Below are 24283 nucleotides of genomic sequence, written 5' to 3' on the forward strand. Positions count from 1 at the left end.
ATAATATACTGTTGCTGCATACTAAAATATTTTATTTTATTAAGCAGAGTAATGCCATTCTTATAGGCCTACATTCTTACTATCCCAGGGATGCTGTAGCCCCAGCTTCTCAGGCCGAAGTTACCTATTCATTCAAGTGAAATTAAACAAAATGCATTGCAAACAAACATGTCATTAAAAGATTACTTGAAATGTTATCATATTAGGCAATTTCAATAACTGGATCCTTCTGCTAGAAGATATCTCTATACCATTACAAAAGTTTGCTATGCAGAAAAAAATAATGATTAACTATGGGCACTGACTAATCAGAAGCCAGGGCCACAACTAGCTGTTTTATAATGGTACAGCATTTCACATTCCGAACCACACAGTATCAAAATATATGAAATGAATGAGATGAAATTAATATTTTCTAGTTCAACAGACAGTATTATTATTTATATGCCTATTTCTCTTCCTTTAGTGATTGTCTGGGCATATTTTGCACTTCCAGTACTTCCTCTCTGATCCTATTGGCGGTTTGCTTCCGTTTGCTGGTAAATTAACTCTGAGATTTTCCCAGCTCTGTGTCTGACTACATAAATTCAATATAAAAGCAACTGCATTTATCTTCAGCCTTCTGGTATATGATACTCTTAAACTTGTATTTTAGTATTTTTCACAGAATACATCTATAATTATCTGTAATGAAACAATCAACCTGTTAATTTTAGCCTATTGATTTCCATAATAAACTCTGTTGTTGAATATGTTTCACACATTTTCTGAATAGGTTAAGTTAAATATTTGAAATCATTGCATAAACATTATTGGTTGTAAATTGCTATACACAATTTGAAATGTGTCTATGCATCCACAAGAACTATGTGAATGTCTTGTATGAATCACAAACCAATTTTGAAAAACTTAATGTTTAACTTAATTTTTGATCGATTTTTGATTTTCTGTGCTCTTGTAATGCTTGCTATTGTAGATTAATCTTATGATTTTGTGGTTATCTTATAATCTTATGATGTTATGATTATGTGGTTTCAAGGGATATTTGTCTTTGTGAGAGATAAGGAAAAGTCTCCATTTCAAGGTTTTTAACGTCACATGACGATGCTGTGAAGCGGTCATTTTTCATTGCATTAATTCAACACTTGTTGAATTTGTGGTGGTCAGATGAAGTCCAGCTAAGCACTGAAAAAGACTAAGATTATTCAATAAAACCTGCTCATTCAGATCACATTATCTCCTGCTTTCTCTCCTCTGCCAACCTTTTGGCTGATACAAGATAACGAATAATAATTAATTCATTAATGAATTGGATAAAATGCAGTTCTAACTGGTTTGGGGTTTTAACTGGTTTTTGATACCAAACAAAACAGATGTCTTATGAACAATTCTGATAAAAAGACTGGATCCACATGCTTGGCTTTCCTAAGTGTTGAAAGGATCTAACAATGCATGCAGATTTTACAAAGATCAAAGCATCTGCAACCTCTGAAACAAACAGCCCACTGAGTTTCTCATTAAAAGGAGCCTGCAAACCACCTGCAAGATTTTAGTGGCATCTAGTGGCATATGGTGGAGCTGTCCATTGTGTGCAGGTGAAGAAAAGGACAAACATTTATGATAGAAAAAAAAACAGTTTTGAACTGATCATTCCTAATTTTATTGCAAGTGTTTTACTCTGGCACTGAATAATCCAGCATTAAACAATCTATGAAGGTATAAAACACCTAAATCACAAACAGCAGCATGAAAAATCAGCAGATGGCAGTAGAGCTCTGATTCTGTTACAAACGTCTCCACAAAATGCATGAAGAACTTGAGAAACAGGGAGGCTAATGGAATAAGAACTAATTAATGGCTAAAAGTCCAGGTGGTCACTTTTTATAGAATAAAGTATAGAAAATAATTTTCATAGAGAGCATTTTTAGCTATCTTACCTTGAAACAAATATTTTTATTTTTTTTGTAATGACCAGCTTTTAATCTGGTCTCCCAGCCTGTTCAGATGGTATAGCTGGTGGACCAGTTGACAAGTTCCCAAAACGCCTTCCAGCAGTCCAGACTCCAGACCAGCCTGATTAGACTGGGAGAGCAGCTAAAACCAACTTCAAGCAATGCATTACATGAAAGCTTACCCAGACACAAAGGTCAGCATTTTGATGTCAGAATGTAACATTTAAACACATATCAGGCACGGATACTAGTCTATACAATACAGAATACAGACTGATTTGTCAAGTGAAATGTGCTGTTTGTTTTCCACTGAATGCGCTTTAACCACACACTGCATATTTCACATATTCGCAAATGTTTAACAGTATCCCTGAGGATCATTTATGGGCTGCCATACTGAAACCTGTATGTGGGATCTCAGGTCAGTTGAGGAAACCCCCAGCTAGGTACCAATGAAGTGGGAATCTCCCTTCTCAACTTGAGTAGCCTCTCATTGCGCTGACTCTCAGTTTCTATGACGTCCTGCTCCTCAAGTGATTGGCGGATGAGGGACTTGAGCAAGGGCAGACCAAGGCCAGTTGTGGCAGAGACTGAGATGATGTGCATGAAACGCATTAGGCTTTTAGGGATGACATACTCAGGAAAGAGGTGGCTTGATTCTAGGAAAGCACAGCATCACTTCAAATAGTCAACCGAGGAAAACTGCACATACACAGCCATCAAGCTCGATGCAATGAAACAATCACATTAGGCCTGCACTTCAGCTAAATTTACTTGTGGCAGAAACTCGAGACTGCCAAAATAGTCAATAAGAGTACAAATCACAGACCTTCCCCTTGGGGAAAATTGCGGTACATATATTGGTGTAAAACATGGACCTTTTAACAGATGTAATAAACTGCTCTCAGACTGCTTTTTAAACACAATGGATATATGTTGAACTGATATCAATCTGCATATGTGATGGACATCGGTTAAGACCATCTATGGTATCTCATTTGAAGGCATCTTGAGTAAGACATCTCCATATTTAACAAAGTATCCGGAAGCAACGCAACCTGTTTTACAGAATATGGAAGTTTAATGTTGCCACTATTGTATGAAACAATAATGCAACCACTTGATTGATAAAAGCATCTACTGTCGTGATATGAAATTTCTCCTACGCACCCACTATATACCTAAAATAACACAAAACAAAGTCTAAAGGCAATTTTTGACTAATATGCTTAAATGGCCTATATAATAAAAAGCCCCTAAATTACCCGTTCGCTTCTAATAAAACCTACCTTCCTGGTTCTCCAAGTGAGCTTCCAGTTCTCGGAGACGACCCTGAGCCTCGGGGAGGTCCATCTTATTTATGACCAGGATCGCTGGCTTGCCTAACAGTTCCTCCTTATACAACTCCAATTCCTGATTAACAGAGAAAATCAAGAGCATTTTATGCATCATAATCGTATATGTAGAAGCATTTCATTCAGAAAAGTAGTAGTGTTTTTTTTTTTTTACATAGAACTCACATGTCATATATACTGTATATGTATGTGTGAGTGTGTGTATTGATATGCACATTACCGTTCAAAAGTTTGGGGTCAGAATTTTTGTTTTTGAAAGAAAACTATTTTATGCTCACTAACACTGCATTTATTTGATCACAAATACAGCAAAAACATAAATATTGTAAAATATTATTACAATTAAAAAGAATTCTTCTATTTTAATATATGTAAAAATGTAGTTTCTTCCTGTGATGGTAAAGCTGAAATTTTAGCAGCCATTACTCCAGTCTTTATTGTCACATGATTCTTCAGAAATTACAATTCTTCAGAAATCAATCTAATATGCTGATTTGGTGCTCAAAAAAACATTTCTTACTCTTTTCAATGTTAAAAACTTGAAAACTGTTGCTTAATATTTTTTTGTTAAAACTGTGACATTTTTTTCCAGGATTATTTGATGAATAGAAATTTTAAAAGAATAGGGTTAGGGTTAGCAATATTATAAACGTCTTTACTGTCCCTGTTGATCAATTTAACGCATCCTTGCAGAATCAAAGTATTTTTTATGTATTTTTTTTTTTAAGTACTGAACTCAAACTTTTAAACGGTTGTGTATATTATTACCTTGGTTAAAAGCAGCACGGTTTCAAATGCAGACCTAACCGGGGTCTTACTAGCTAGCTGAAACCCACAGATGTCGACCTGAAACATCAGAACATGAGATTACTACTCAACTCTCACAGTCACTAACATTCGAGTTCACATAACAGACAAAACGCAGTACCACAAACATGAGCTGCTTGGTTCTCTCCACATGCTTGAGAAACTTGTGTCCCATGCCTTTATTCTCATGAGCACCTTCAATGAGTCCTGGTAAGTCTGCTACTGAAACCTCCAGAGAAAAACAAACTTCTGTAACTCAATCTGGCATTAGTCTGAAGAAGTGTGTATTAATGACACACCATATAATATAAAATCATAATTGCTGAAGGTCTGTTCATCGAAAATGTATATTGTATGTATATATTGTATATAACGATATACTGTCATTTTTTTGGTTTAATTCTCAAGTTATTTTATGGGAGAAGGTCAAAACTAAGCTTGTTAAACAGTGTATAAGTGCTAAGTGCTATTATTTCATCACATTTTGAAGAGCCTGTTATCCTACCTGCTTGTGGTCATTCCAATTTTGTGGTCTTTCCAATTTCAGGTCTTAAAGTTGTACCTGCAGAGGGAAAATAAAGGAAAATAACAAGACATAATTGCAAAAGTGGCAATTTTATATACATACACACACACACACACACTGCTACGTTGGTTTAACTCATTTGTAACTGATTAGCAGTTCTCACAGGAGTAGCTGGCGATCCTTGGTTTAGCATGAGACAAGGCAGTCAGCAAGGAGGATTTGCCTGCATTGGGAAACCTGTCAAAAAAAAAAGCAAGCCCAAATCTATTAAAATGTTTGATGTGTGTAAAATACACATTAGTGGACAGAGAAAACAATGAAATGAGAAAGGTCACAATTATGAAACTTTACTTTTGAAAAACATCACAATAATATATATATAAAAAATAATACGTTTTTATGTACCAGATATAGTTTATGCATTATGTATTTTTGTTTTGTTTATACATTATTTTGTGCATTGTTCCAACATAATTTTTAGCTCTTTATGTGCTTTACTTTGTAATTGTACGCCCTTTGTTTTAAAGCAATACTTTCCCAGTCCACATTCTGTTTGGAACAACATGAGGGTGAGTAATATACCCATAGACTAATAGAGTAATATGCATATAGACTGGGCATCACATTAAGCACTGCAAACAATGTAATCTAATTTTATTTATTTAATTTTATTGAATTACTAAGTATTATTAAGTATAAAAATAATAAGCACATCAATTCTTCAAATGCATTTTAAAGAGGTGAAGAATGAGCAAAGATACTTTTATTTTATGCTGTGGGTCCTCAGGACTAGGATTGAAAACCACTAAAACAGTTTCCAGTCACGTTTTCGTTTGTGGTGTAGACAAACCATTCATTTCACATACTTGACACAAGTGGATTTATTAAGAATGTTTTAACAAATCCAACCTAAATGAACACCCAACAGCATAGATAATGTCCCTTTGAATTGACACCTGAGCTAGCAGGAAATTCAATTTGATGAGCTAAGACGCAAGGAAAGACCACCATTGAACGATTATTCAATTAAAGAGGGGGGAAAACGAATTCCCAATCCCCCTTGTCAACATGACGCACTTTGTAGCATACTCAATTTCATTAATGGTTTGTCTGGGCTAACAAACGTCAAAATTACAGCAGAAACACATCAGGAAAATTACCTAGGCTACTTATTCACGTCATCCTACAACTGCTGACCTACAGTGAGATTAGCCTATGAAAAACGCATTTATCATTAATTTGTGGAAATATTCAAACCGAATTTTGGATCACGTTAATTATTTGGCACTGTCATATGTCAGCTTGAACATGTCACTAATCAGCTAATATGCTTAACACGTGATAAAAGTGTTGAGTGTAGCTTCATGTTTGTAACAGTAATTAGATACACAGTAATTTGCGCCACGATCTGTTAATGACACAGAAGTTACAAACTGAGCATGTGAAGGTCGGGCTACTATACTAACTAGTTAAATGTCATTCGACAAACTCGCCAAAGATACCAACCTTCCGGAAACAAACTCTGCTTTTCCAGACCATCCCGAAATAACTCCCCAAGGCAGAGAATGTATTAAAGTTGCATTAAATCTGTCTGTTTTTAGATACAACGTTACTGGCTCTGCATCGTTGAAGTAAAGGACGAAACACGTGTATGCTTCCGGAAACATACCAATGTGTGCTGTGATTGGCTGAAAGTCCTGTCCATTACACATGTTTCCACCTCCCACCGACAGCATTAGAACGTCGTAATTTTCAATAATAGTAGTGATATGATCTCGAGGGAACTTGCTCACATTTATCTGCGCACATGATTTCCACTGCCAGGTTTTTAGGTATGACTCCCCTTGTCATAAATTGTAAAGTATTGTATTTTTGTAAACAATTTACACAAAAGGGGACTGAATGATCTGGGCGTCCCAAGCAATGCGAAACTGAATTAAAAATGATGGTACATTACAAAACTATTTGTTATGAAGTATAATTATTTTTTTTTCGTATTTTATTACTATTTTTTATTTTTGTTATTTATTTATTTTAGATTTCTAGCAACTAAAAAAAATCTGCATTAAAAATACAATGAAATACATTTAGCCTATTAGGCTAACTAATTTCTTAAGTGAGATTATTTAGGTTTTGTCTAGCCTAACTGTCAAAAAAATCATATAATAATAATAAATCAATAATAACAGTAAGCTAATCATGAGCTCTAAGTACAGATTGTAATTCAATGATGTTCTTCGCGTCAGGTGGTTTTTAGTGTAAGTGGACTGGGCCACAATCAACAGCATGACGCTTGGAACGTGGGCGCGCAGGCAGCGCTTTAAAAGTCGTAAAACACTCGCTCAAAGCCAATTATTCGCCTCAAAGGTATGAACAGAAAAGGATCTACGGGACAGAAAAGACTGAACTAAACATTGTAAGTGTTTGAGTATTTTACATGTAACCATTTGAAAACTTGGCTTTTTGTTGCGTTACCAAATTATTGTTGTTTTACGTGGCATTTTGTTTATGGTTAGTAGTAGCTATATAAATGTAAAGGCTGAAGACGGACACTGTGTGTATTTACTTTCTGTTATATGCAACAGTTTTCAAGTCATAAAAGATTTCACTGTTGATTCCAACATGGGACGATTACTGGGATTCCTTGACGGCCAGTGGTGGCGCCTACTGTTAGTGTGTCTGCTGATGCTCGCCACCGCATCATCGTACACTATACCCAATCTCGAGATGCTCAACACCGAGGCCACAGGGGGCGGCAAGGCTCCCGGTCAGCTGGGCGAGATAAACCGCGAATGCTGGGACGCTTCGTCACGGGCAGTAATACAAGCGCGTAAATTACGCGTTGCAGAAACAGTAGCTGGACTCTGGGACTTCATGACATACTTGAGCGGGTCTAATCAACCCAAACATCAAGACATTTTTATGGAGTTGGCGCAGGTCTTTTGGGAGAGATATGTGGACTGTGTGCTGGCACGCGCGCACGGACTGGGCAGAAGGGCCAGTGCGTCCAGGCAAGAAATCATCAAAGTGTTAACTTATCATTCAGAAGGGATGACGATCTAGATACTCTATTGCGTGTTTAACTTTTCATGTCTGTCAAATATAGAGATAGAATGTATTTCTTTGTGACTTTCGTCTATCATACTACAGCTAAATTAGCTTGTACAAATAAATGTCGCTCATTCTGTTACAACGCGGTCAAACATAATACATGCCAACCAATATGTATTAAAACATATATATTTTTAATAATGTGTTGGCAATACCTATGTATTTTCAACATTTCTCACACCTTAGAAATGTAATTTCTAAAAATAAAACAAACATTTTACATAGGCCTACAGTGGAAAAATAACTGGGTCATTGGGTGATAATTTTCAGATATGTGCTATGGGAACTGTATAATAATAGGCCTAATAATTTAAAGGACATACAATGTATTCGTTTGGATGTCTAGAGTAAAATTTACATAGCCTACTACACTTGGGGCAACACAATAGTCAAAATGAACATTGAGTTCAGTATAACAACATTCTGGCAGATCCCTGCAGTGCCACAACAGCCCCAGACAATAATCACAATCAATCACAATACCGCAAATCAGCATCCAATTAAGGTACCAGCTGCCCAATTACAGTCAACAACTACCATGTTAAAATACACAGTACCAAATTTAACACAAAGCTCTTATGTATTGTGTTGAACTTGTTCAGAATCTCAGATCAGTGAAGGTGGGTGTACTAACATTTTCTCGCATGCATGATTATCTCATGGTTCATTTGAGTGATTTTTGTGCCATAATTTCTCTCTGCTAATTAATATTTACCCATTTATGTGCAAAAGGTTCGTTGATGTACAGTATGGCACAATAATTCATTAATGTGCAGTGACATAATGAAAGATTACCTAATAGATTCCACCATCATAATTAGTACAGTATGTTCAGTCTGAAGGTGTCAGCGTTATTACAGTTAACTAATGCTAAAACCATAAAAGTATTAACTGAAATAAAATATTTACATTTTGTTTCAGCTAGTTGTTCAGGCACTATTTCTCACATTCTTAACTTAAACTAAAATACCTAAAACTCTAAAACTGAAATAAAAATACAAAAAAAAAAACATATAGACCTTAAAAAATAACAACTAATGAATGACACAAAACTAAAAAAAATAAAACACACACACACACACAAAATCTACATACAAACTAATTCCGTATCAAACAGACTGCTACTACTAGCCTACGACAAGATATCAAATCTAAAATGAGTTATGAGGAGGAACACAGTTGTGGATGGTGTTCATGAAGGGGTAGCCTAACTGATGTTGGAGCTGTGAGGTAACTCTAAGATTAGGACACTTTTTATTACATGAACTATTCACCAGTGACACGTTCTGTATACGTTTCTGAACCATCACCGAACAATCAACTGAACTGTCCTGTTCACTTCCCAAGAGTTTCATCGGAGCAGTAACGCGCATATCTGACCTAAATTAACAGGAGTCCGTGTTACGTATGAGAGTAATTGAATGATTCAAGCAACGTGAGACTGTAATTGTATTGTCCTAGCAAGCGCTCCAATGAGGGCACTAAAAACACGCAAGTGACTGCTCTAACCACAACACCTGCAGTGAACCAAGAACAAGTAATTATAAAACTACTTTTATATGCTTTTATAAAAACAAACAAGTCGTTTGATTATAAAACCCACCACTACAGAAACATTTACTGAGCAATAGTGGAGCAGAATAAAGAGATAAAAGGCACTTTTGCTATTACTATGCCAAATAAACATGCAACATGTGCGATCTTGCAAAGCTGACGCGCACATAGAGTAACGATCGATTGAGTTTCCTCCCGTTTAACGGAAAAAGAGCGTGCTGTTATTTCTCTGATGCCATGTGCGCGCGGCAGACTCCGCGGATCTGGGCTCGCTCTGCATGCCTGCCGGTGCGGCACGAGGCGCAGATGATGCTGGATAGGGACTGATAGAGACTGACGCCTCGCAGCTTTTCCGCGCTGCGCGCTGCTACTCTGGAGTAGCTATAACGCATATGATTCAGCGACGTGTTAAAAAAACAGTCAGCAGCATCTTTAGAAAATCAGTCGTCCAATATCATCCTGTGACTCGGCGTGGATCCTCCCACTAAGGATACGGACTATTTATACAGCGTGCAGCATCCCGAGCCTTCTAGAGATACGAAATCTGAATCTGAAAAAAAACAAACAGAGAATCTGAAGATTTTTCGTTTGGAGGTAAGGACACCACTATAGAAATGTCTTTAATAATATTCCAAACAATACATGCGACTGTAGATGTGACCTAAATTGTGCCAGATTAAAATCAAACATCATTTTCACAATGTTCGTTTCTGATATTCCGCTAAAGCTTCTCGTTTATACACGCATTTTAGTGCTACACCGGGCCGCGTAAAGTTACAGTCACTGCTGTCATTTTATCTCTACGTAAAATGAAGTTTTTTCTTGGAAGGATTGAAACAACTACCATTTTTGTGCCGTTAACAACATGAGCCCTAGGTGCAGATATGGTGGACGTCTATGAATAGACACAGGCCATACAGACAAAAACAGAAACTAATTTAGCCTATAATATTTAACAGATACGTTCTTATGATGTGCATATTCAGAGCAGGTAACATGGCAACATTGTTACACCATTAGTTAATGTCTGAAATTAGTGCTTTTCGAATACTGTTCAATCTGTTCTAAAATGAAATTATTGTAAACGTTTGCCGTATTTTGAGCGTGAATCTACTATTTTGGAGGCGTATACCTTATGCGCATCATGAATACACACGTGCTTTCACATACACGTGCATGCCTGTATACATACTGACATACCATCCAGTCTGAGCTTCAGGCTCACTGATAACACTGTCTAGACTACACACACACAAAACTAGCAGTACAACTCTCTTCACACTTGTAATGTACATTCACAGTTACTTTGTAGAAATACTTATAAATATAGTGTGTCCTGCCATGTCTAATGTTTTGCTTTCCCATCATATGAAAGCAGATAAATAAACAGGGTCTTAAGAATTTAAACAACTTGAATATTGAGATTTGAATGTCTAACGTCAATGATGGAGGAAATGTTGGCTCACAAAACAATACTCAATTCTATTGATTATACTTTTATCAACAACTAAACCAGCTGGAACATTTGAAATTATTATTGGCACTGGCTTTGTTAAATAAATAAGGGATAATGCACAGTTATTATAGCAGAAAAAATACTTTAAAATATCAAAACACAAGTGCAGCTATAGGAAATCTGGATCAGCAGTCAATTATACTGTTTTGCATTATTTAGAAATATTTGACCACTGAATTCAGTGGTTGACCAGTCAGAAACAAGCTGTGTAATACATGTTATGAGGATCTAGTCTTTTTTGAAAACAGAAATGAGTGTGGAAAAACAAGGGTCTAGTCAGCCCATGAGTACCCCTTGTGAATGTGGTCTGGAGCCTGTTAAATGGGGCAGTGGGGTGGAAATGCCAGTTCCAAACCCTGCCAACGCTCCCCTCCTCCCCTTACACACCCCTGTCCCACCATCCTCACTCCCGGTTATGCCAGGAATCCTGCGCACACTCTCTGAAAAGTGTAAACAACCAGGGTCAAAGAAAAACAGGTTGTGATGGGTGGCTGCAATGTGCCGACTGTCAGCATGCCAAGCCCACTTTTTTGAAAAACATAAACAGGGGCAGCATGGATTACAGGCCAAACAGAGGTCTATCAGGGGGGATTTACACCCGTCAGGTCACAACAATGAGTGTGCTCGGATAACGGTGCCTCACTCCATAACACTGATTATGATTTGCTTTTGTCAGGAAGCAATGGCAGCGCTAATGCTAGCATTAGCTCAGCAGGGAACTGTGTCTGAGCAAGGCTATCTTTGTGTACATAGCTGATGACTTTTTTGTTATTAGAACCTTTTGCACATGAGCTACGACAAGAGGGGAGAAATTACTGTTAGTTTGGTTCTATGGTTAAAAAACTTTAATGTAGAAAAATAGCTTGTGCAACACATCAGAATAATATAAAACAACTGCAAACTTATCTACACTCTAAAATAAAGTTTAAACACAGAAACACCAATAGACAAGACTTAGAATAGAATTTACAAGTTGTTACCATCTAGGCCTATTTGTTGTGCATTAATCAACTTTAGATAATAGATATTCAGTGCAAGTAATAATATGCAAACATCACAACACCATATGGTTTTATACAAAAGCAGTTTTAGCAAATGCCTGCATATTTAGTGTAATATGCTAAGATTTACAGATAGAATTATTTTTATTTTGTGTTTATCAGTGCCAGCTCTAATTCTGGCTGCCATTATGCCTCTGTTAGAAGAAGGTTCTGTGCCGAGGGACTGTACTCGAACTGTGCCGGTAGTCATCATTGGTGAGTCAACAAGGAGCAAATGTTATCAGATTCATTACTGTTGAAAAAATGCTATTCACAGAATCAACCAATCCTGATGGATCTTAAACAGTAGATTCCAATATAACATTCCACAGTCTCTCCCATTTCCCCTTCACAGGTAACGGTCCTTCCGGTATATGCTTGTCGTACCTTCTGAGTGGGTATACTCCTTATTTAGATCCAATGGCTGTGCACCCAAACCCTATCCTCTTTCGTAAACTACAGGAAGCCAAGCAGCTTCCCATCACTGAACAGGTAAAAAGATGAGTGTCAAAACAGGTTGCGAAGTTTAACCTAGAACTAAATTGTGGCGTAAAAATTGTGGAGTAAATCTAAACTGTGAACAATCAGAAATGTTAGTCAAATGTACAATAAACCAGCTGACCAATGTGTCTTTCTGTAGGATTTGGAGTTTCTTTGCGAAGGTTTAGAGGGGCGTTCAGGAAACCCTGTGGCGGTGCTCTTCGACACACTCCTTCATCCAAATGCAGATTTGGGCTTTGAGTTCCCCTCTGTACTGCAGTGGAGGATGGAAAAGAAACGTCACATTCCTCATCTGGTCTTGGGAAAAGCTACACCTGGTGGTGCCTGGCACGTGAGTGACCTCTCTGAGATAGTCGGGTTAATGCTTCTCACAACTGTACAAGCTGAAAAAATAATAATAGCTTCTCGAACTGCGACGTAAGCTTTGAGTAGTTTCTATGGCATAGTATTGTTGTAAGAGTTTTGATATACTAGTCATACAAGACAATTTACATAATGTGAAGAAACCTGAATTTACAACCCTAACAATAATTTTTTACTAAATATCCTTCATTGACAAAATATACTCTTTCTGGTCTCCAAGGCAATGGAAGGTTCGATGCTGACCATTAGTCTTGGTATATGGATGGAGTTACCAGGAGTCAACTATAGAGATTTGACCTCAGGCAAAAGGAGGTATGTACTATGGAGGATAACTGATGGTAGCTTCCAATAGCACTGTGGTGTCATGTCCTGCTCCTGGAGAGCCTCATTCCTGCAAAATTTGGTTCCAAACCTATTTAAACACACCTGAACCAGCTTGTCAATGGCTGTGTCTGAAAGCTGAAAATGCTGCCTTCGGAGGATGCATTCCAAGGTAGGAAGGCATCATGGTACGACCGAATCAGCTTTACTTCCGGTCTCCTGAGATGCCTTTGTTTGATCTATTTTTGAATCGTCCTTCATGTCCTTTGATATCCTACAATCCTGTGCATTCTAGTCTGTGACAGTTGAGCTAAAAAATCAAGATGGTGCCTGAAAGTTGCAGTTGGTGGTCTGTTTGTGCATAAATATGTTCGTGACCAAATTCATCCACTTTTGATGTTACTTCTAGCGAGAAATTAGTATAGAGACAGAGCGACACACGTCATAATCTGAAAACCACGCCCACCGGGGGGAAAACAATCCAACCTTCTCCATTGACTTTGTATTGCGGGAAGCTGACTCCTTGTCATTTCTGACTTATAACAAAAAACAGAACAATGTCTAAAAGCTGCTGTGTGGCAAGGTGTACAGCAAACAAGCTAAAAAACCCAGAACTACGTTTTTATAAACTGTCGACCCAAAAAAACGAGTGTTTAAGGACACCAAAGTATAGCGCAACATTTCGTATTACTCTGAGAACTACGCTCACTGGAGGGAAACGTAATCGGCGACAGGAAACATTCATTATTTTAACCATGTCAAAGGATTATTTCACCACCCTATGTGAACCTGAGAGGAGGACATATATTGAGAAACTAAATTTTATTGGTCTGTGTCAATGTCCCTTTTCCTTACCTTCCTTTTGTTTGAGAAAGGATCCAGCTGAATGGCCCAATGTGAAATACCCTGACATCTACAACTATTTGTGTCCTTAAACGCTTGTTTTTTTGGGTCAACAGCTTATAAAAATGTAGTTCTGGGTTTTTTAGCTTGTTTACTGTACATCTTGTCACACAGCAGCTTTTAGGCATTGTTCTGTTGTGTGTGCGTGGCCTAAATGCGCTCTGTCTCTATTATAGCAATTAAATATTCACTTTGTTTTCACCAAAGTTTGCTCTATTCCTTCTCCATTGACTTTGTATTGCGGGAAGCTGACTCCTTGTCATTTCTGACTTATAACAAAAAACAGAACAATGTCTAAAAGCTGCTGTGTGGCAAGGTGTACAGCAAACAAGCTAAAAAACCCAGAACTACGTTTTTATAAACTGTCGACCCAAAAAAACGAGTGTTTAAGGACACCAAAGTATAGCGCAACATTTCGTATTACTCTGAGAACTACGCTCACTGGAGGGAAACGTAATCGGCGACAGGAAACATTCATTATTTTAACCATGTCAAAGGATTATTTCACCACCCTATGTGAACCTGAGAGGAGGACATATATTGAGAAACTAAATTTTATTGGTCTGTGTCAATGTCCCTTTTCCTTACCTTCCTTTTGTTTGAGAAAGGATCCAGCTGAATGGCCCAATGTGAAATACCCTGACATCTACAACTATTTGTGTCCTTAAACGCTTGTTTTTTTGGGTCAACAGCTTATAAAAATGTAGTTCTGGGTTTTTTAGCTTGTTTACTGTACATCTTGTCACACAGCAGCTTTTAGGCATTGTTCTGTTGTGTGTGCGTGGCCTAAATGCGCTCTGTCTCTATTATAGCAATTAAATATTCACTTTGTTTTCACCAAAGTTTGCTCTATTATGTTGTAGATCATTAAACCGTTACGCTGCCTTAAAAGCCTGTCCGAAATCAGTTTCATGAGATGCCTTCGTGTGCAAATGCTGCCTGCAAAGTCATTGCCTGATAAGGCTGTGAGGCAACAAGTCAGCAGCCTAAGCTTTCAGATGCAGACAAGGTCTTCAGGATTACTATAAACCTTTAGACAGGTGTGTCAGAACGGGATGGAACTAAACTCTGCAGGAAGGTGGGCCTCCTTGAGAAGGATTGGACACCTCTGCATTAATGTTTCTTGAAGATATCAAGAAGGTGGGTTCCTCTCAAGTAGAAATATGGTCCAATTTTTCAAACGTTAAAGAAAGATCTGAGATGGATGGGTTATGTATGTTATGGGCTTTTCTCACAGATCGGTGTCCAATGATCGAGCCACTCCAGATGAGATCTCTTCATACTACAAAAATTATGTCAAGCTCATGGGTCTCCAGAAGAACTTTGTGGACAATACCTACGTCACCTCTGTTCAAAAACTTCACCGCAGTCATGAAAAAAGTCTTGGGAATGAAAAGAACACTGTAAATGGTCAGCTGAATGGTGTGAAAAACGGGTTTGATTTTTGCAATAAGAACGGCACTGAGAACGGTCAGAATGGGTTTAGCAATGAGTTACAAAATGGAATGGGGAATAGCAGTAGAAGTGGTGATATTAGGGAGGAGGATGAAGATAAAAGAGGCAAAGAAAGAGTGAGAGAGAGTACTGGGGTTTCCCAAGGACTTTCACAGGGACTCTGGGAGGTCAGGGGCTACCAGCAGCTCCAAGGTGACACTCATGTCCCGTTGAGCTTATTTGCCGAGAATGTTGTCTTAGCAACAGGGGCATCTGACTCTCCAGCTCGACTGGGAGTAGAGGGGGAGGATCTCCCTTATGTGTTCCACAGTGTACGTGACCTTGGGGTGGCTGTCAGCTGTCACGGCAAACTGGGCTCTTCCTCTGACCCCGTGCTGGTAGTGGGGGCGGGGCTTAGCGCAGCCGATGCAGTGCTGTGTGCCCTGAACCATAGGGTCTCCGTGTTGCATGCATTCCGCAAGTGTGCTGATGACCTGGGTCTCATCTTCAAACAGTTGCCAAAGACACTTTACCCTGAATATCACAGGGTCTACCACATGATGTGTTCCCAAGTTTACTCCGCATCCCCTGTTGCCAATCCCATAGCTCCTAGTCCATCTTTGTCCCCCGACTACACCAGCTTCCCTGAGCACTGTGTGCTCTCCTTCCAGCCTGACATGCACTGTGTGATGAGGGGATCCAATGGTGTCCTTAGAGTCTTCAAAGTCTCTATGGTGCTAGTTCTTATTGGGACCTATCCCAACTTGTTTTTCTTGAAGGAGCAAGGGCAGTACCTTGGTTTGGATCCCAGTAGGCCAATCTTCTGCAGACAGAATCCCATCGACATAAACCCTTACACCTTCGAGTGCAACACTGAGTCTGGGCTCTTTGCCATGGGACCCCTTGTTGGTGACAACTTTGTACGTTTCTTAAAGGGTGGCGCTCTTGGCATTGCTAGCTGTTTGCGCAAGAGGCTAAAACAGAGGATTGAAAAGAACAGAAAATTGATCACCGAGGAAGAAGGATGTGGAGGACGGGGAAGAGAAGGAAGTGGGGGCGGAGGAGGAGGATTTGTCTAAGGCTCCAAGAGAAGGTGCCTCATGACAAGAGTCCTGGAATACATCTCATTTTTATATGTATGCAGTGAATACTAATGAAACTACAACTTTCCTACAGCTTACAAGAGAAAGTACATTTATAAAAATGAGCAGACGCTAGGAGAAACTTCTCTCTTCCCAATGGTGTCTTATGTTGACTGTCTCACAAAAGGAGTTTTCGCTGGCCAGGAATAATGTGCCAATATGTCAGTGTCATGGAGTGTGCTTTACCTCTTGTTTTTACAAATGCTGTTAGTTGCCTTGTTGTTTGTAATTAGTTACCTGCTCTTACACTACATCATAGATAGTGTATCTTTCTGTCATGATTGCAGTGCCTAAAGGAGCGTTCACACTGACAGCGTTTTGTAGCGACAAAGCAACCAAGCATCATTAAGAGGTGGTCACAAGCAACAGACTTGCTGTTGAGAAGTGACAGTTTAGCAGAGCTAAAAGATGCAGCAACTATCAATGTAAGCGCAGTGATTTGTCGCGAAATTGGATACAGAGCAGAGTAGGAATGCCTACTAAACACCAACAGCTCAGAATCTCTGATATAATATCTGTCAGTGTGAACACACCATATGTCAAGGAGGCTTGCATTAAGCAGTAAAAGAAAGCAATACCAAAAGAGCAGATGACTTAGGCCTGAAGGCCTAGTTCATAAAGATTATGTTGCAGTCTGCATTAATGTTTCTGCTGTGAAATGCCATTTAAAGGGGTCATATGATGCGATTTAAATTTGTCCTTTCTCGTTGGAGTGTTACAAGCTCTTGGTGCATAAAGAAGATCTGTAAAGTTGCAAAGACTAAAGTCTCAAATCCAAAGAGATATTCTTTATAAAAGTTAAGAGTCAACCATGCCTACCTAAAACGGCTCGTTCTACAAAATAATGTTCTTTTTAGCAACATCATATGACCCCTTTAACGCACAATTAATGTATATTAATACGCACAAAATTTCCAAAACCTTGATGAGCTAATAATGAGCCAACCTCATTGAGGTTCATTGTAACCTAAAACAAGTGCCAAACCTTTGAAATACAGTACATTTTCATTTACAGTAACCATGGTGTTTGTCAGTCATTCTGGTAATTTTAAGTAAAATAGATAAACAAGAATGTTCTACATTACAGAAAATTTTGATCAGTCCAATGAAAGGCCGCCCTTTCAAATTTTTTTTAGAAATTTTGACTCCTCAATAAGGTATTTCACAGTACTCAATAGTGAAATATATTACTTTATACTCTGTTTTGACAAATAAATGTTTTATTGCTTTGAATTATTAACTAAAATAACTTCTGAGCTAGCGTTGTTAAGTTTTCACCTCAGCCATTCATACTGTAAGTTTAGACTGCTGAGGGAATCTTTGTGTGGAGTGACAGTTTACTTTAGATAGTAGATATCATCAAAAGACGAAGGTACACTTGAAGGAACCAAAACCATAAGAAGACAAATCAGAGCTGTAAGAAGTAAAGTCCTTTAATTAAATGCAGGACGGTCAAAGCTGCTTCACAAGGTGATGTATTGTTGGCGTGGAGGCAAAATACAACTGCTCAATTTTGTAAAACTCCAACTTTTAATATATACATATAGGTTTTGTACGGAGTATTTTTTATTATAGATCAATAAATCTCTAATAAAAATGGAAACGTGTTTTGCTTTGCATCTTTTCACAGATAGCAGCACTATGAACTATTATTTCTTTGCCAGTCTAGGGTTGTACCTGAGAGAAAACGAGAGAGAGAGGAAAAAAAAAAACAGATTCAACACAAAAGCAAGTAATTTATACAGACCAACCATCATTCCCACAAAGGCTTTTAACATTCCTGCCCTACGGTGACAATTAGTAACCAGTGTCTAAATGATTGAATAACTGAGCGAATTGATACAAACTGGTATGCTGTAAAAATCAGACATTGTTTAAAAGTCATCAAACCAGACATCCCCTTCCATAAAACATGTCTGGGACACTTCATTAGCCTGGGGGAAGGAGGGAGCTGGAGAAGACGATGGAAAAACAGAGGTGCTGTTTTCTTTTCATTCTTTTTATTTTCTGTGTGATGTTCCCACACCATGCATGACTGGCTGAGCAGATTCAGAGATCAAACAGTTGTGATGGACAAATCGCACGGTCGTGGCTGTGTGTATATTTGAGGGCTCGAGTGTGTGTTTTTCTGCTTAGGCAGGAGAAATGGCAGCACTTGAAAGTCCCCCGTTAGCCAGGTTCAGTCTCCAGGCAACAATTCCGTGCTTGACATGGCCTAAACCTTCTTCTTCTGTAAGCGTAAATCCTAGAGCTAACGAAACTGAAAAATGACTTAAAAGACTGTATTATGCATGCCAGGCCAGTAGTTGCCAATTTAAATAAATACTACACGAACATGTAATACGTACACGCACGATACACTGTTTTCACAAACTTGCGTTTTTGTAGTTTACACAGAGACATTAATGGCAGTTTTTAAAAACATGCACTTTGAAACCTGTTTTCAAAAGTTTGTGTTTTCAGGCCCCCGAAACATAAAACGTTTTCCATTTTTACTTAAAAATGTGTACATTCCCCCCCAAAACAGGGGTGTGTTAAAGATTATGTTGTATTAGAGTAACTACACCAATATCCAAAAAGCAAACTTCCAAACACTGTTGTGTGTGTGTGTGTGTTTGTCAAACTTTTTGAGTGGACTGGCATATATTTCGACAAAAGTGTTTGGGAGTTTGCTTTCTGGATATGTGTGTAGTTATTCCTCATAGAGATAGAATATCTTTGATATGAGTGAAGCTACTAAAGAAGTGCTCTTACAGGGCACTGACCACTAACTTAAATCATCACTCTATTTTCTGTCCTAATCACTGCGTTTAAACAGCAGGAGCTTGTTAGAAATATCCACGGGTCTTCGCAGCCCAGCGTGACCTGAACTGTGAACAATGACTTAAATGCAGTTGGGAAATCATTGACGTCATATTTTCCAAGCGTGCTCTACGAAAATGGAGGATCTGCTAAAAGGAGAAAAAAAACCCTTCAAGAACTCATGCGTGATGGCGTGACACTGGTGGATCAGGCCCAACAGCTCATCACCAGCCAAATCACACAGCTGATGAGTTCATGAATTCAGTTCATAAAAAGTGTGCTTAACTTTAAGAAAGAAACTTGCTGCGGTCGAGTGGAGCTTTTCAAAGTCAGAGCACTGGCATGTCAAAGCTGTGCAAGTCTACCACCAAATATCTGAGCGCCTGTTTGACAGAAGATTCAAAACCAGGCACAATACTGGGAACCAGACATCTCTCTGTCCTGCCCGCCTCAGTGCGTAAGAGAAACCGGTCTCAGCCAGTCCACTGCAGACTAAGCCTTCACAAAAGTTATTGTCTCATTGTAAGCCTTGATTTTCTGGGGTTAAAGGTCAGTGTCTTGTTGAATGTATTGTTAGTTTAGGCAGGTGGCGAGTGTCTGGATGAGGATGAGAATTGTACAGGGATCAAACAAGATCAGTCAGCGTGCTGACCTCACTGGACTTGATTCTGTGCATTCTGGCCTTTTGATCCATGCCCTTCATTTATCCATTTATGCCCTACTGCATGCAAAAGTACACAGACTGCATACCTGAACAAATCATCTCCCAAAATCTCCTCCCGTTCATTCCGTTTTTCCTCCTAAAAGTGAGAGAGAGAGAAAGAGAATGCCAGAAATGAGAACACAAATCCTGTATTCATAACTGTATTCAACATGTAAGGGGTCAGCAACTACTAGCACGTGAGCAATTGCATCAGACATGAATGCATTTCAATTAGATGAAGTGACTGCTAGTCTACATTTTTAAGGAAATATTCATATTCACATGGCCTATTTTGATTAAGAGTAAGAAATACCATTAAAATATGAAAAATGAACTGCAATAGACAGAATTGTGGATGGTCGTTGCAGGTTAACAGGTTTCAGTTTTGCATCCATTGCATGTGGACGACAGCTCAGTCGTTCTTCTATTTGTTGCTTTTAGCTTTCAGAAAAAAAGTTACTGCTATCATTGTTGATGTTCAACCCACTATCTAGGGTCCTTAACATTCCACACAAATCACAGTAATAGTTATGTGAAAACTACAAAATTAAGGGAAAAGATCACACAAATACCGTGGGGTTCAGTGAGGAAATCTATTATTTAGAAATTAATCTATATATTTCTTTTTGAAAGAAGTCTCTTATGCTCACCAAGGCTGCATTTCTTTCATTAAAAATACAGTAAAAACATCAATATTGTGGAATATTATATTACAATATAAAAGATCTCTTTTGTACTTGAATACATTTTGAGATGTAATTTATTCCTCTAATGGCAAAGCTGAATTTTCAGCAGCCATTACTCCAGTTTAGTGTCACATGATCCTATAGAAATCATTCTAATTAGGGATGCACCGATACCACTTTTTCCAGTACTCGCCCGATACCGATACTTTTATTTTTGGTATTGCCGATACCGATATTTCTATTGCATTTGTAAATTTTTGACATATTGGGTACAGAAACCAAAAGAGTATGTATAATGTTAGTTGGTTAATTTAATTTATCAAATAGATACAGTCAAACCAAAATGTATTCAGACACATTCAACATTTCTCACATTATCACAGTTTATTCGCTATAGTTTAGAAAATGGTAATAAAATATGACAAGAACTCAGAGTTAAACTGTGTCAGAACAAATTCATCTTGAAGTACAGGAGACCAGTATCGGTATCGGTGCATCCCTAATTCTAATATGCTGATTTGGTGCTCAAAAACATTTTTTTTTTTCAGTGTTGCTAACAGTTTTGTGGAAACCGGGATCGATGGATTTTTTTCCAGGATACTTTGATGAATAGAAAGTTCAAAGTTGAAAGATTTTTTTGTAACAATATAAAAGTCTTTACTGTTACTTGTGATCAATTTATTACAATAAATGTATGTGCACCTAAATAACTACTATCGGGCTGATGATGTAAATATAATATACAACCCTCCCCCACCACTTTCCTTGTTTCCACGGTCTCTCACCTCTGCTGCCTGTCTGAGCCATTCCTCCAGTTCAGAGTTCTTACTGCGATTGTAAGCCGCCAGATCCGAACCTCCGATAATGTTGGGCAGCCCATTAAATCCAGGGACATTTTTCTAAACATGCACACAGATAAGATACATGCACATCCACCAACAGCCATTCAAAATGTCACATAAAGAGATAAACAAGCATTATATCACTGAAGTGTGCATCCTCTAACCTTGCGGAACCTTTTCACATTCTTGTCATTAGGGTCATGGGTCTGTAGTGGACCGGGTCTTGGTCTGGAAGAGGTGCTCACAGTCAGGGACATGAACTGAATCTGTAGGAGCCTCCTGGGCAGCTCAGGGTCATTCACGGATCCAGATTTGGAGGTTGAGGCCTTCAGAAGTACAGAGATTTTACTTTATTATTATACTCTAGTGGGAACTAGGGTAAACATAGTGATCTTGACCTTTCTGAAACCCTGAAAATATATTTTAGGTAGTGTAGGTCAAACTGACTCACAACCAGCATCTGTATTAAAACCTCTCACCTGCATTTCCTGTCTGATTGCAGGCTCACAGTGCTGGGAAATGCCATTTTGGGTCCTTGAATTCTGAAAGACAAACAAACAAGGAACTAGCTGTTCTACAGATTAAAAACAGACAAGATATAATATAAAACATATATATGAAACAAATTATGGCTGTCTTTGTACCACAACAAAAGACACTTCCTTTTCTTTGACCTCTTCAAGTTCTGGTCTTTTCCCCGTCTTTGCTGAACTATGCGCTTCCAGATCTGGCGTTTGATTGGATGACCTCTTTGACTGCCTCTCAGAGCCCTGATTTGTTGCAGCTGGGCCTGTTCTGTCCAACTGCAAGTTCTGAAAATTGTTGGCAATGCTTTGCTGATTCTTTGTGCTTTTTCTGCTTTTGGACTCAGTGCCCTCTTGCTGATTCGGTAATCGTGGGTTATTGATTCTGCTGTTCGTTCCTGAATCAAGACGTTGCTTTTTATTAGCTGCAGACTGCAGAGGCTCATCCATTTCATCAGACATTATGGACTCGAGCTCTTCAAGTGACATATCTAAATCAGCGGCTGCTGCAGGTTTCTCGGTGTCGTGCTCTGGTTCCTTTCTCTTCTTGCTGCCAGAGCTTTGACTGGACCCACAAGCCTGAACCAGACTGGCACTGAACTCAGATCGTGACACTGAGCTGTGTTGGTTTTGGGCTGTATGCAATGTTTTGTGAGATCTACTGGCAAAGGAACTTCGCTGGATCTCATCCTCTTTAACCTCACTGTCTTTTCTGGAGAGTTTGGCGTCTGACTGGACAGAATTGGCACGGTCTTCCCGTGGCCTGCCACCATAAACAAATATATATCATAAATCTTAATAAGACGGTGACTTAAGTCTCACATCCTGTACATTTCTACTGCAAATACTGTCACATGACCCTGTTCACCTGGTATTAATGTGCATCTTGGGTGATCTGATCACAAGTATGGAAGCATATAGGTAGCGAAATTCAATTTAAAATGCAATATGCAAAATGGCAATGCAATATGCAAAATGGCGATAACATAAAAAAGTATAAAAAGTCTATAACATATAAATAACGAATGTCTCTGAAAGGAATCCTTTAGTGAAGTTTGTGTTGCTTATAGGTATACTCATGTCGTTTAGTTTTATGAAATCCTTTTTGAAATTTTTTACATTTGGGGGTTATTGTGTTTTTATCTGTCACATTTTTAATGTAGCCTACAGCACATCAGTGATGGCCAACCCGTCAAACGCAATCGTCTGCTAGATCTGAGACTGTTGCTGTAAAATAATAATAAAATAATAGAAAAATACATAGAAAATACATTATGCCTGATTAACGTTCAGTTTTTCAAGCGCCTCTCTTCTTTGCTTTATTTTAGGTTTAAAACATTATATTAGGATTCTTTGAAGAATAAAAGAACAGCACTTATTTTATTATTCATTTATTTTTTCCTTTCTTTTTTGAAAGAAAATTAATACTTTTATTCAGCAATAATGTTAAATTGATAAGATTTCTATATTTTGAATAATAATCTGCCAGGATTCATCAATCAATCCTGTAAAAATATCACAGAAAAATATGAAGCAGCACAATTGTTTCCGACATTGACAATACATTGAAGCTCCAATACATTAATTACATTGTGACAGAGAAGACTGAAGTAATGATGCTGAACATTCAGCTTTGCATCTCAGAAATAACTATAAGGTATATTACAATAGAAAACCATTATTTTAAATTGTAATGATATTTCACAATATTAACCAGACCCCGCCCCTTCAATAAATCAATCAATCAATAAATAAATAAATAAATAAAACCTGATATAAATATGATTCACCTATTTTTTTGTCGTGTCCTCGATCGTTACCGTTGAGAAAACTTATTTCTAAGATAAGCTTATTTTAAGCTTCATGATCAGTGAATTATGTGTACCAAACAAGCAAAGAAGAATAAATATGTAAGGGTGTGCGATAGAGACAAAAAATTATATCTCTATTTTCTGGGATTTTAGCAATAACGATAATCAGACTATATTTTTCTGAGTGTGTTGCGTTGCAGGACTGCCGTGGACAGCAGACTCCTAAAGTTTTTTATATTCTTCATATTCTGCGTGGTCAGTTCACAGCAGTGATAGAAATGAATCTTTTCCAACAAAAGTTATTTTGACCCTTTATGGGCATTTTTAGCTTTTTTCTAGAAGTGTGCATTATCTTTTGCGTCAAATTCTTATATTTAATCAATAAAGTGA

At 38.1% G+C, this 24283-nt stretch overlaps 3 protein-coding genes across 3 annotated transcripts in view; 1 reads left to right on the forward strand and 2 right to left on the reverse strand.

Moving 5' to 3' along the window:
• Nucleotides 1-954: 954 nt before the first annotated feature.
• On the reverse strand, nt 955-6352 carry LOC107699459 (GTP-binding protein 10). Its single transcript, XM_074187051.1, is given in 8 exon segments — nt 955-2611; nt 3242-3365; nt 4076-4153; nt 4236-4343; nt 4620-4637; nt 4639-4676; nt 4804-4877; nt 6147-6352. Coding segments are annotated over 8 exon segments (888 nt in total). The 3' UTR covers nt 955-2369.
• A 3468-nt stretch (nt 6353-9820) lies between these two features.
• osgin2 (oxidative stress induced growth inhibitor family member 2) lies at nt 9821-17219 on the forward strand. Its single transcript, XM_016500837.1, has 6 exons — nt 9821-9899; nt 11985-12077; nt 12217-12353; nt 12502-12693; nt 12946-13037; nt 15187-17219. The coding sequence occupies exons 2-6, from the start codon at nt 12011-12013 to the stop codon at nt 16460-16462; spliced, it is 1764 nt and encodes a 587-aa protein (XP_016356323.1). The 5' UTR covers nt 9821-9899; nt 11985-12010; the 3' UTR covers nt 16463-17219.
• Nucleotides 17220-17759: 540 nt separating this feature from the next.
• The window catches only part of nbn (nibrin), a 17111-nt gene continuing 10587 nt past the window's right edge, over nt 17760-24283 (reverse strand). Inside the window, exons 11-16 of the mRNA XM_016500836.1 lie at nt 22203-22845; nt 22038-22100; nt 21723-21884; nt 21502-21615; nt 20078-20127; nt 17760-18202 (exon numbers count right to left, since the gene is read on the reverse strand). Coding sequence (XP_016356322.1) covers nt 18175-18202; nt 20078-20127; nt 21502-21615; nt 21723-21884; nt 22038-22100; nt 22203-22845 — 1060 coding nt within the window. The 3' untranslated portion in view covers nt 17760-18174. The remainder of the gene's footprint in view (nt 18203-20077; nt 20128-21501; nt 21616-21722; nt 21885-22037; nt 22101-22202; nt 22846-24283) is intronic.

Source organism: Sinocyclocheilus anshuiensis, unplaced genomic scaffold, assembly GCF_001515605.1.
Source record: "Sinocyclocheilus anshuiensis isolate Anshui unplaced genomic scaffold, SAMN03320099.WGS_v1.1 scaffold670, whole genome shotgun sequence".
In the NCBI taxonomy this organism is placed as follows: Eukaryota; Metazoa; Chordata; class Actinopteri; order Cypriniformes; family Cyprinidae; genus Sinocyclocheilus; species Sinocyclocheilus anshuiensis.